General features: G+C 39.7%; 1 protein-coding gene across 1 annotated transcript; it reads right to left on the bottom strand.

Moving 5' to 3' along the window:
- Window positions 1-1,132: 1,132 nt before the first annotated feature.
- LOC132823593 (adhesion G-protein coupled receptor G2-like) lies at window positions 1,133-12,113 on the bottom strand. Its single transcript, XM_060837512.1, has 4 exons — window positions 12,047-12,113; window positions 10,457-10,556; window positions 3,411-3,667; window positions 1,133-1,729 (listed from the first exon to the last, which is right to left on the bottom strand). The coding sequence occupies exons 1-4, from the start codon at window positions 12,111-12,113 to the stop codon at window positions 1,641-1,643; spliced, it is 513 nt and encodes a 170-aa protein (XP_060693495.1). The 3' UTR covers window positions 1,133-1,640.
- Between the last annotated feature and the right edge of the window lie 19 nt (window positions 12,114-12,132).

Here is a 12,132-nt window from a genome sequence, read left to right as displayed (position 1 = left end):
GAAAGTATGAATTGAAGTGTGTAAGAATGTTCTTGGGGGATGCATTGTAAATCTCCCGTCTCCAGCAAACCATTTTCAATCTTGTTTTACATCTTTAAATAGGACTGCTAACTCACATATGGGTCCTACAGTGCACAACTACTTGGATTTATCACAGTTCTTCAATGGTTTGAAAACAATTGTGTAAGGGTGCTGAAGGAGACATGAAAATGTAAAGGACATAACAAAATCAAAGGAGAGATTCAGATGAAAAGATTGGACATAGAATTGGGTTTTCAGTAGTCTAGTGAAAACTGAGAGTAGAACTGGTAGATGTTTTCAAAATAATGGCTGATAAAGGGCCTTCATTTTCTGCAAGGATGGAGGTTTTTATTGATGCTAAAGTCTGGTCTGCCAACAGGTCGATATGTTCCACCTTCAAGGAGAGATTCTAGATTAGAGTATTTTTTGCTTTGGTTTATAGGTGACATCAGTTCAGCTTGAATATCCACTGAATGGCTCTCATTGAACACAAGAAACAAGTTTATGATGTCAAGGATGTAGCACTGTCTTACTGCAACTGAGATTTCAAATGTAATATATTTTGATATGTCAGAAGACTTTAGATTGTTGGTTGAATGGTGACCATTGTCAACTACACAAATATCTGGTCCCTAATTGTCCACTAGCCTAAATAGATAGATTACATTTAAAATACACTGATAAAAATACTAGCTGTGGTACAAGACAAGCAAAGCTTTCATCAAAAGTATTCTTCAACATTACCCGTTCACAAAACCATTATTTTATCATAGTGATTCTAACATGAGATAAGTCAGTGACAATTGATCTAATAATGATATCTCTCTACATATAGATGAACCACACTAAAACCCTTAGGGTATAAATGACACAAGGTTGTAGCTGGATATGCAATCACTACAGTTATTGTACTATTTAGGCATTAGATCCAAGTTACTGTGAGAGGTGAGGCTGAAACATAATTAGAAATTAAATCAAAGCAAAATGTAAGTGTACAAAGTCTTTACTGTCTGATTCAAACTTCTAAGTCAAAAATATTTTGTATAATAAAGAAAATATTAAAGCATATTCTATTAATGCCCATCTATCCTTTTGGATTAAAAACATTTTTAAAAATACACAAAAAAAGCATATTGAATGCATCAAAGAACAGCAGAGGCTGCAATCCTAAATAGAATGGCATCAACTCTGCAGCACAAAACAGGCCATTCAGCCCAACGGGGCTGTGTCACTGATTATGCTGCACATGAGCCTCCCTCATTTCATCTTCCTCTCACTGGTTTGGCGTATGGCTCCAACATTCTTGGACAATGCCGGACAGCTTCTGTATCAGGCTCAGCTGAAACAGCCTGAACACAGTTTGGAATCAATTGGTGGGAAATCTGTGCACATGGAAGGGGTGACTCTCTTTGATCTTTGGTCCTTCCAGTGCACAGCTTCAGGGCTGCACCAGGAATTCAGGTACAGAGGCCACATCCTTTTCTATCAGTGATGGAAAGTTATGGGGCCCTCGCAGAATTCCTGAATACGTCCCTGGTGTGCTGCTCTGTGATGGGAAATGAGAGATGAAAGTTTAACATTGTGATTCAGAAAGAGATGGCAGCACATTTCAGTTGTCTTCATTCAGGGATTGTATTTTTACTTGTCTCGCTGACCGTGCGACTGGGCAATCGTATTAACATGCAGTACCACAGAAATACGAAAAAGCCTGCAAGCAAAACAAACTATTTCAGAAACTTGTTCCAGTATTCATGTAAAGTATATTAACATTGGTAAGTATACTTTTCATCATTAATAATGCCGTAAGTTAACTAGGAAAGAGCATGCTGGGAAATGTGCCTCACGGTTCCACAAGCTGTCACAAAATATATCAATGTATATAATCCCAAAAGGACCACCAAGATGACAAATTTGCCTGACTGCTATTCCACCAGGTTTCACCTCAAACTGAAAGTAAATATTGATTGTAACACACAACTTTAATAACACCAATGAAAACTATACCCATTCAAACTCACCAAACCACACACACTCAATAATGACAAAAGAATAATGCTTTAGGACAGATACCCCAGACACAAAAAGGATATAGGGAAACAAAATTCTGAAGATTAAAGGTCTACACCACAAGGTAGGATTTTTTGATTTTTGTAATGATACACTGACGTCTGTCAGGTGATACCATCCTTCAGAACAACGGCTGATCACATGAACTTTGGTCTTCCTTTGTATGAATTCTTTCTTTTTCGCTTCCTTGGTTTTTTTTTTACTGTCATTTTCCTGGGAGGGTTGGGGCGGGGGAGCGCAGTGTGGAGGGAGGGAGAACTGGTCACTTTCTCTCTGCAGGCTTTGGGCGTTGTTTCCCCGTCTGCTGCTTTTGGCTCAACCAATCGGAAGGCTGTTGTCAGCCAGAATTTGCTTAACTCAGAAAAATTCTCGATGCTGTTCAGTCTCCAATTCTCCTTCCTATCGCTTCCGAAAAGTAGCATTGTATTGTACAGGTTAACTATATGCAACATTTGGTTTTCAAGTTGCAAACCTCTCCTGCCACTCCAGTCATAGCAGTCCAACTTCTGTTTCAGGCGATTGTTACAAAAATGAAAAATACTATGTTAAAAGTTTTATAATTATTTTTGAGATGACTGATGTTCGTTTGATGCCCTATCACAAGGAGTATCATTCCATTAATAGATTTACTTTGGTAGATTAATTTTAGTAAAAAACAAAAGAACTGTGGATTCTGTAAATTGGAGACAAAAATAGAAATTGCTGGAAAAGCTCGGCAGATCTGGCAGCATCTGTGCAAAGAAATCAGAGTTAACATTTCGAGTCAAGTGAACTTTCCTTAGAGGTTAATTTTGGTGCTCATATAGTTATGAGTTATTAATCTCCACACTAAGAATGGTGGCTTTAGGATTATCTCTCTCCTATTCACCAATGACTTTCTTTATTGTCCAAACTGGCTCAGGCTTTGCTAGTTTTACACTCTCCTGGTGTAGAATCATGAGACTTCAACTTCATGTTTATCACTACAGGGTTTGAGCACTTGATAAGTGGGGAAATGACAGATTCAGATTAGTACCAAGATTAGAGTGGTGCTGAAAAAATACAGGCAGCATCCAAGGAGCAGGAAAATCAACATTTCAGGCAAAAGCCCTTCATCAGGACTCTAATCTCCAGCATCTGCAGTATCCACTTCTGCCTAGATACAGATTAGTACCAACTATTGTGTAGAACTGCACTAATGTGTTACTTCATCAGCTCAATTAATTGCATTTTTCTCGAAGTTTTAAATTCTTTAACAATGTTTGTTAAAATGAATTAATAACTTATATTGTAGCTTTGTGTGTCTGGTCAATACGTACAGTCCCGGTAATAGTCTTACTGACCTTGGAGAGGGTTGAGGATGCAGAACAGATACATTGCAGTTACACTCTGAGGTCCATATGAGAAGAAAGCTATGCCATAGGTAATGCCCAGTAGACAGGTCAAGCCGAGTACAGTGATTACACTATTTCTATCTCTCCCTTTCAATCTGAACACCTTCACACCCACAATTAGCAGCACGATTGAGTTACTCAGGAACACAAGTGCGAAATATGCAATATTTGTAACATAGTGCACTGTCTGGTTTTTTATCCAACACCTGTTGAGAGGACAGAAAAATATTTTAATTAAGATTCCTAAAATTATCCCAAGGAGAATTTTGTGTAGAATGAGGTGATGATGTAATATTCATCCAAATGGGGAGGTGCCCATTTCAATTGGCCAATCCTGTTGGCTAGCTCAGTTAGCTGGCTGGCTCATTAACAATGCAAAATGACAACAATAGAATGGGTTCAATTCCCATCCAGGTCATGATTAACATGAAGGTCTTTCCTTCTCAACCTCATCCTTTAACTGAAGCCCAGTGACCCTCAGGTTAAACCACCACCAGGGGTCTCTATCTAATGAGAGAGCAGCTCTGTGGTCACTTTGTCTTCACATGGAGAAACAACCTTTTCCCTCTGATTGTATCTCTTTGTATTCTATTTTTGCAGCTCGTGGTTAATGTGTTCATTTAACATTTCTATTTGCAGACTTTTCACAAAATCATTAACTAATTCAACAATTCGAAGGTGTTAAATAAATCAACAATATTCACAAAGCACTAGCTGCCTGTACAAGGGATAAAGAAGAGTTTTACCAAGTAAAGGATAAATGATTCAAGCTGTGACTTACATTGGATCACAAGCTGTATTTACAACTCCATTCAAGCAGTCCCTGTTATACAGAAGCTGAGAAATGACAGTTCAATATCATTGGGTAAATGTTCAAAGAATGAATATGACATTTTGCCAGCTGCTGTTTTATCACCAGAAATGACACATTTATATAAAACAGTTCAATATTTCAGGTAAAATAATGTACAGAGCAATGTTGTCCTGTTGTGGCTGTAAGAGTAATTTTTGGTTTCCCAAAACTTCCTTCATACATTTTATATTGACAATTGAGGATTTGCAAGTGGCCTTCAATGGTTTTTATTTTTTGGCACAAAGTGCTTCACAGAGACAAGGGAATGAAGAGGTCAAAAAGCCAAAGGACAGATTTGGAGGTATGATAAAAAGTTTGGATATAGAGATTTTTAAAAAAGAGTTTAGTGAAAAAAGAAGTGAGTTGGAGAGTCGGAGAGTCTTCAAGAGGTAATGCTAAAGAAGGATGAAGCAAAGGGAGCGAGGAGTACTCAAAATAATTGTTTAGGAGAGATGTAGGGAGGGAGGTGTTTTCGGAGATACAGGGAGGGCAAAGGTCATCGGGTGTTTAATGCGAGGATCGGAATCTTATATCTGAGAAGGAGGAAGATTAGGAGTTAGTGTGGATTAGTGAGGAGGAGGGAATGTGGATAATTAGGACTTGGTGCAGAAGAAGAAATGACTGCAGAGTTCTTGATGAGCTGAAGGACACAGAGATGGAGAAAGGGAGGCCGTTAGAAGAATATTGGAATAGTTGAGGCTGGAGGCAACAAAGATATTTGAGAGTTTTAGCAGCAAATGGGCTAAGGAGGAAGGGGAACCTAGGCATGTACAAGTACAGGCAGACAGCTTAATGTCAATGATGGGAATCTTTAAAGACAATGGTATTGAACAAAAATTAATTTACATTTGGTGAGGTATGTGTTCAGAAATGGAAGTCAGGATGTAATTTTAAAAAGATAACTCATATATGACCAACTTGATTGAGTTGCTTAAAGTAACAGCAAGAGGTGATGGGAATATATGGACTATCAAAATATTTGTTAAATTATAACATAGTTGATTGCAAAAGTAAAGGCCCTGGACTTAAAAAGGTCAAGTGACAACTAGAATGCAAATTAAAGAAAATAGAGTAGGAATCGACAGTTGTTGACAGATCAGTGTAAAGTGTGTCATTGTTATGAGTTCTATGGAGTACACAGTGCTACATGATGTCTGTTTTTATTGAACTGGCAGTAAGATAGACACTTGCAGTGAATGTGCCTAATGATAGAGATAACATGACAACAGCAAGCCATGAGGTCCATTAGAATGGCATTGTGATTATATCTGAAACATTTTCTTTTCACACAAAAAGGTCTCAAAAATCAGGGCATAATCACTTACACTGTGTTACCAAAATTATCCGTGATATATATAACTTTTCTCATGCTTTAGAATGTTGCTATTCTTGGCAGACTGTGAACATGCATTGCATATGTAGTCTTTAAATTAGGTTGGTCTTTTAATGATACCTATGTGCTTTGCCTTTATCTGCCCATCTGGGCGATGTTCCTTTTCTGGGAAACTTATTGTTGCTGCAGTAACTGTTGATCCATTGTTGTGGTGCTGTATATTTCCGGGACTGAAGTTGATTTGGTTCCATGCAGACATTGAATGCATGTTGTTCTGATTGGGCCACCTTCTGTGAAAGTGCAACTTTCCCAGTTTTGTGTATGTATGTGTGTGTCTGTGTTTGCAATGGTATATCTGGTCATTCACTTCCACTGTGTACGATCACGGTGAAAACTGCTCAGTTTGAGTCCTGAGTTTCCATAATGACTGGCTTTTATGGAAAGTGTTGAAGGTTCGTACCCTGACTGATTCTCTAATGCTCGAGATGACAATGATTTGGCAGCTACAGCAAAATGAAATGGCATAATTTACAAAGGGAACACAGTCATTATGCGAAAGGAGTTGGTGGGGGAGAGAGAGAGAGAAAGAGACACTGACGCATATTGATATAAGAAATGGATTCAAGTTAGAGGAAGGTGGGAGGAGGGCTTTGCTGGCCAATCATCAGACATGAAATCAAACGCCATGTCAGTCAGGGTTGTGTTTGTAATGAGCAACAGGCTAAACAAGCTAAAGACTCACTGATGGCACAGCTCATTCCACACAGACCTTGGATGAAGCTGCAAGAGGATGTCTTCACTCTCACAGGAAATGGTGACAGGGAGGTAGAGCAGCTGACTTCAGTGAGGCTGTGGAATGCTTGAAAGAACCCTTCCATTGGTTGCAGTATTCCTGACATTGTGGTGAGCCACATTGACCTACAATTCATGATTGACATATTGGGCCCTTTGATAAAGGATTGGGAAAACCAACATCACGCATCATCTCCTTATTATCCCCAGACAAATGGAAAGGCTGAGGCTAAGTGAAAATCACAAAATGCATCCCATAGAAATCAAGCCATTCCAGCACAGATATATACAAGGCAATTCTTGAGAGGAGAAACACATTTACTGAAGGTGTGGGATATAGTCCAGTCACATACCACCCAAACCATTCTTCAAACTGCAAAAAGCCTACTGAAGCCAGAAGTCATAATAGACATGAGTAATGAAATCAAAGTAAAATAGCAGAAAGCCAAATTTCATTTTGCTAAAGCTACCAAATCATTGTCAGCCTGAGCATTACAGACTCAGACAGGGTACAAACCTGTCCAGAAAAGCCAGCTGCTATGGAAGCCCAGAACTCAAATCAAACAGTTTTCACCTTGATCATACACAATGGAAGTGAATGACCAGATATACCGTTGCAAACACAGAGACACATACACAAAACTGGAAAAGTTGCACTTTCACTGAAAGTGGTCCAATCAGAAAAACATGCATTTGATGTCTGCATGGAGTCAAAACAGTCCCAGTTTATGCAACATCAGGAGTATCCTTCACGGTTTCAGGCTGTCCTATAATCACTGCTTCTTGCAACATTTCAGGAGTTGCTTTTAGTTGGGAAGTGTGCTTCATAAGCAAGGTGCTTATCTGTCAACTTCAAAATCTTTGCTGAGTTGATTCTGTCTGGAGCATGTCAAGCTGCAGTTTTGTCATTGGATCTGGAAGATTTCAAACATGGTGGCTCAGTGGTTAGCACTGCTGCCTCACAGCACCAGGGTCCCAGGTTCAATTCCAACCTTGGGCAACTGTCTGCGTGGAGTTTGCACATTCTCCCTGTGTCTGTGTGGGTTTCCTAAAGATGTGCAGGTCAGGTGAATTGGCCATGTTAAATTGGCCTTTGTGCTGGGTGCATTTGTCAGAGGGAAATGTGTCTGGGTAGGTTACTCTTCGGAGGGTTGGTGTGGACTTGTTGGGCTGAAGGGCCTGTTTCCACATCATAGGGAATCTAATCAAATTTTCATAGCGAGTACTGCTCTCACCAGGATGTCAGTATTTGCTTGAATATCATGTCCAGATGATGCCTCAATAACCAAAGTAACATTCTGCAGGCACTTTGGAGCAGACAGTGGCAGTTGGAGGAAACTCTTTGAAGTGGCTCATAGATAAACCTGGCCGTTATTTTATATGTTGCAAGTAGATTTTGACGAAAATGTTCACAAACAAATACAATGGTTAGGCAGACTTTCTTGAGTGTAGCATCATTCTGCATGTCTTAATATACTCGATGTAAATGTATGTCTTTGCTGCATTAGGATTGCTCTGGATTCTGGCTCAGTCTTGACACACTGTATGGTGACATCATCATTTTTGTCATTATTCTTTAACACAATAGCTACTATCACCGGTAGTTTGATTTCAGCGGATGCTGACTTTTGTTCTATGCCCTGTGTTTTGTACCACTGTGTCTCCTTGGTGGTGAGTTGGTGTCATGATTCACACGCTAAAGACATGTTGTGCAAAATTTTGCTAAGGAGGTGATGAATCCAACAACTTGCTGCACTACATTTATTTGCATTGTTCATTGCCTCACTGCTACAACTTTCACTTTTTCAGGACTCAGATGAAGACGATTTGATTTAAATACATCAACCATGTACATGACTTTGGGTACATTTAATTACATTTTTTTTCTTGGTCAGTTTCAGGTTCATCTGTTGATCTCTGTCAAGCAGGCACATTTTCGAATGTGGTTAGCAATAGTTTCTTCCACTGAGTCACTATATCACCATAAATCAGCAGATTATCCACTATAATTTACATTGCAGGAAGTTTACTAATTATTTCATGCTCTTTGGCAGTGTGGAAATGTCAAACAGCACATGCAACCACTTGTATCACCCGAGTGGTATCCAAAACTTGGTTAAGAACCTATTGATTTAATTGGCGTCACTTGATTGCAACTGTCCTTCACTTTCAAGTCGAGATTTTTGCCTTGGCAGATTGTAGATAAATCGCTTCGATGGATTATGATGTGAGATTCGCTCCAAGCTTTATTTAGTCCTTTTAGATTGAAGCACGCACTGAGTGTTCCTAGTTGCTACACCAACTATCACACTGCAAATGCCTTATGTAGGTGGATTACTCCCTTCTTCACCAGCTCATCTGTCTTGTCTCTTAGGCTTGATTTGAGGGCTGCTGGGACTTCCTGTGGCAGATGCTGAATTGGTCATGCATTCACATCTACTTTGAGATGATAATCTTCAGAAAGACACCCTAACCCTGTAAACACATTGTTATACTCCTCTGGGATTTCTCCCAGTTTAATGTGTTGTGACACGTTGAGGATTACCATGCTTGCATGCTCTGGCTGTGACGAGAGGCTGCTGTTTGCTGCACATATTTATTCTTATCTTTGCATTGGGCTCTCTGAATAATCTGTCCTTTCAATATGAGTCTGGTGCTATCACATAATCTTAATGTTAGTTTTGAAAGCTTCATTACTGCATCGCCATGTTGCCATTGAGAGTAGAAAAGCTGCCAGTTTTGGTTTGATTCTCTTTCATTTCGACCAGGGCTGGGTCTTACCCAATGTTTCAGCTGTAGTCATTTTCTTTGTTTCTTTCCAGTGGCTTTTGATAACTCTGAACATTCCTGTGTTCCTCTTTTTGTAGCTATGCCTCTATGCACCCTGTCAACACTTAACCTCAGCTCCACTGCTGACACCATTGCATGACTTAAATAGTGTCTGAGCCATGTATTTTTTTTAATGAGTTGTAAGATGGATGTCAGCTGTAAGTATGCTCATGCTAAAGGTCACATAACTATGGCACGCTTGGAGGAATATTAATACAGTACTGCATTTTTATCCCAATTAATGGTGTTCCTCGTAAGTCAGTATTTTGCCTCCTCTTAATACATTAGTGACCTAAATCTGTATACTGGCTGTCACAATTTCAATGATTGTAGTTGATATAAAACGCTGAAATTCAGTAAAATGCAAGGAGGGGAAAAACAGTCTTCAGGACGACATAGACACACTGGTGAAATAGGCAGCTATGTGACAGATGAAATTTCTGGAAAGGAATAAGGAGAGGCAATATAAATGCATTGCAATTGTGAAGAGAGTGATTGTTTCTAAAGGGACTTAGGAAATTGAGGCTGTTTGTGCACTGCATTTTGCAAATGATAGATCAAATTGAAAAGAATGATGAAAAGGTACCTTTTTTAAATTGCTAGTAAATAATTAAGACAATAATGAAGTATGGAAGCAAGGAAATTATTGAAAATTTATATAATGGGTTAAGCCCAGTTATAGTCCTAGGTTCAACTCTGAGAACCAGACTTCAGGAAGGATATTGTGGCCATGGAGAGGGGGCAGAAGAATACTGTACTTGAATTGTACTGGAGATCAGAGATTGCAGTTACACAGTGAGATTGGAGAGGCTTTGGATTGTTTCCTCTGGGCCTGAGTTGAGAAACCCCTATGAGGACATTGGATAGAGATGTTGAAGATTGAGTCAATAAATGTGTAAATTGTTTCTCAAGGTAGCATGGTCAATAAACATTGTAACTGGCAAACAAAGTCACCAGGAAGACAAGCTTTCTTACACAATGGATTGTTGTGATTTGAAAGCATCATGGAAGCAGAGAGTAACTTTGAAAAGAGAATTGAATAAACACCAGAAAGGTATAGTATCTGCACAGCCATGGAGAAAGAGAAGCAAAGTAGGATTAAAGGAATTGGCACAGGGATGGTGGGCCAAATGGCCTCCTCTGTATTGCATTATTCTATTATTCAGTAACTGAAGTACTAAAACTTACATGTCAGTCGTGTTGTAATTACCATTGACAGGAACTGAATACCGACCATAATTGTCTGTGCTTACTGCAATGATGATTAAAATTACAGCAGCTGGGAATCCTGGGAATATACATGAACAGAGTTACAAAGAGTTACTGGGGGTGAAGTTGCGTTGTAGCAGCAGAACACAATGGTGTCATAATGAATTAACAGCTGACGTTTCACTGTATCTCCTCTTTTCCTTTGGAACTTACAGAACAATTATTCAAACTGCTTTTGAAGACTTGTTTCCTAGTCTCAATGTTGTTTTGTTTGGCTTGAAATGAAAACCCTTGATTATATTTGTCAGAATATAAACTGAGACAGTGTATAACAAGCTGCTGAATTAACTCAGAGCCCCTGCTGTGTGGCTGGTATATGCAAATTTCACTCCCCCTAGATTCCACTATACGGGAGTGTCAGACCCACAAAGAGGTCACTGACGTTAAGACTCAGACTTCAGATGTTGGCAGGTTGCTGTGGGGTGCCGCACTGGGAATGTTGAATACAGTTGGCAGGGCTTCTACCCAGCATGGAGCTGCCCCCTGTCTCTGACTGTTTTTCTGCTGAGTAATGTGAGGACAGTCAGAAATGAGCTGCCTGCTCTGTTTTGGGGTGTGGTGACAGATTGGAAAGTGAAGGTTGCTGTCAGAATCCTTCACTTCCTGCTACAGCAACAGGAAGCTGGCAGCTTTTGGAAGAAAACTTGTTCTTTGGTTTAAAATACCGGCCTGTGTGTATGGTCATGCTCGGCACATATTAACATGTGTCTCTCGGTGATGACTCTGGGGGACCTCACCCTTGAACCTTTCAGCACTGAATTTAGATTCCTAACACCCAGCTTTCAATCAGAGACACAGTTCATTGCTGGAGGAATCTCTCTAATTAATCAAGAGAAACCCTCTATCCACTAACACCATTAATTCCACTCTCACAAGAGGGAATAGCTTCTTTTATCATTGCATACTTATGGTTATAAACCTGGACTATCAAACATCACTCCCATTCTCAGTTTTCTGTCTGGGTTTGACTCTGGTACCTTGCCAATTAAGATTCCTAGTTTCACCAACTTTGATCCTTAATCACACTTGACGTGAAATTTCATAGAGATTTTCTCCTGTTATTTTGACAAGTACAGCTAGAACTACTAAAGAATACCAGTTTTATACTTCAATTCTTTTTCATTGTAACAATGACATCAGGGTGGCTCAGGGTGGCACTGCTGCTTCACAGCACCAGGGTCCCAGGTTCAATTCCAGCCTCGGGCAACTGTCTATGTGGAGTTTGCACATTCTCCCTGTGTCTGTGTGGGTTTTCTCCGGATTCTCAAGTTTCCTCTCACAGTCCAAATATGTGCAGGCCAGGTGAATTGGCCATGCTAAATTGCCCATACTGTTAGGTGCATTAATCAGAGGGAAATGGATCTGGGTGGGTTATTCTTTGGAGGGTCAGTGTGGATTTGTTGGGCCGAAGAGGGTGTAGGGAATCTAATCTAATCTAAAAGCTGTTCCCACATGAGAATCAGACCATGCATTTATAAATACCTCAGTGACAGAATCCTTTACACTCACCCCAACCGAGAAGGCAGAGTTTCAGCATATACAACCGAATGTAAATGTTGAAGACTTTGACCAGCATCAGGTACAGGTGAAATGCT

This window comes from Hemiscyllium ocellatum, chromosome 17 (assembly GCF_020745735.1).
Source record: "Hemiscyllium ocellatum isolate sHemOce1 chromosome 17, sHemOce1.pat.X.cur, whole genome shotgun sequence".
NCBI lineage: Eukaryota > Metazoa > Chordata > Chondrichthyes > Orectolobiformes > Hemiscylliidae > Hemiscyllium > Hemiscyllium ocellatum.
The sequence above is the reverse complement of the archived record's forward strand: the minus strand, read 5'-3'. Positions and strand labels throughout refer to the sequence as shown.

What these genes read in the sequence shown, in the direction of transcription:
- LOC132823593 (XM_060837512.1), bottom strand. Translation starts at nt 12,113, where the DNA reads ATGCTGGTCAAAGTCTTCAACATTTACATTCGGTTGTATATGCTGAAA. An exon ending in ACTCTGCCTTCTCGGTTGGG is followed by an intron (nt 10,557 to 12,046) that starts GTGAGTGTAAAG and finishes GTATATTCCCAG; the next exon opens with GATTCCCAGCTGCTGTAATT. An exon ending in CATCCTCAACCCTCTCCAAG is followed by an intron (nt 1,730 to 3,410) that starts GTCAGTAAGACT and finishes TTTTGCTTGCAG; the next exon opens with GCTTTTTCGTATTTCTGTGG.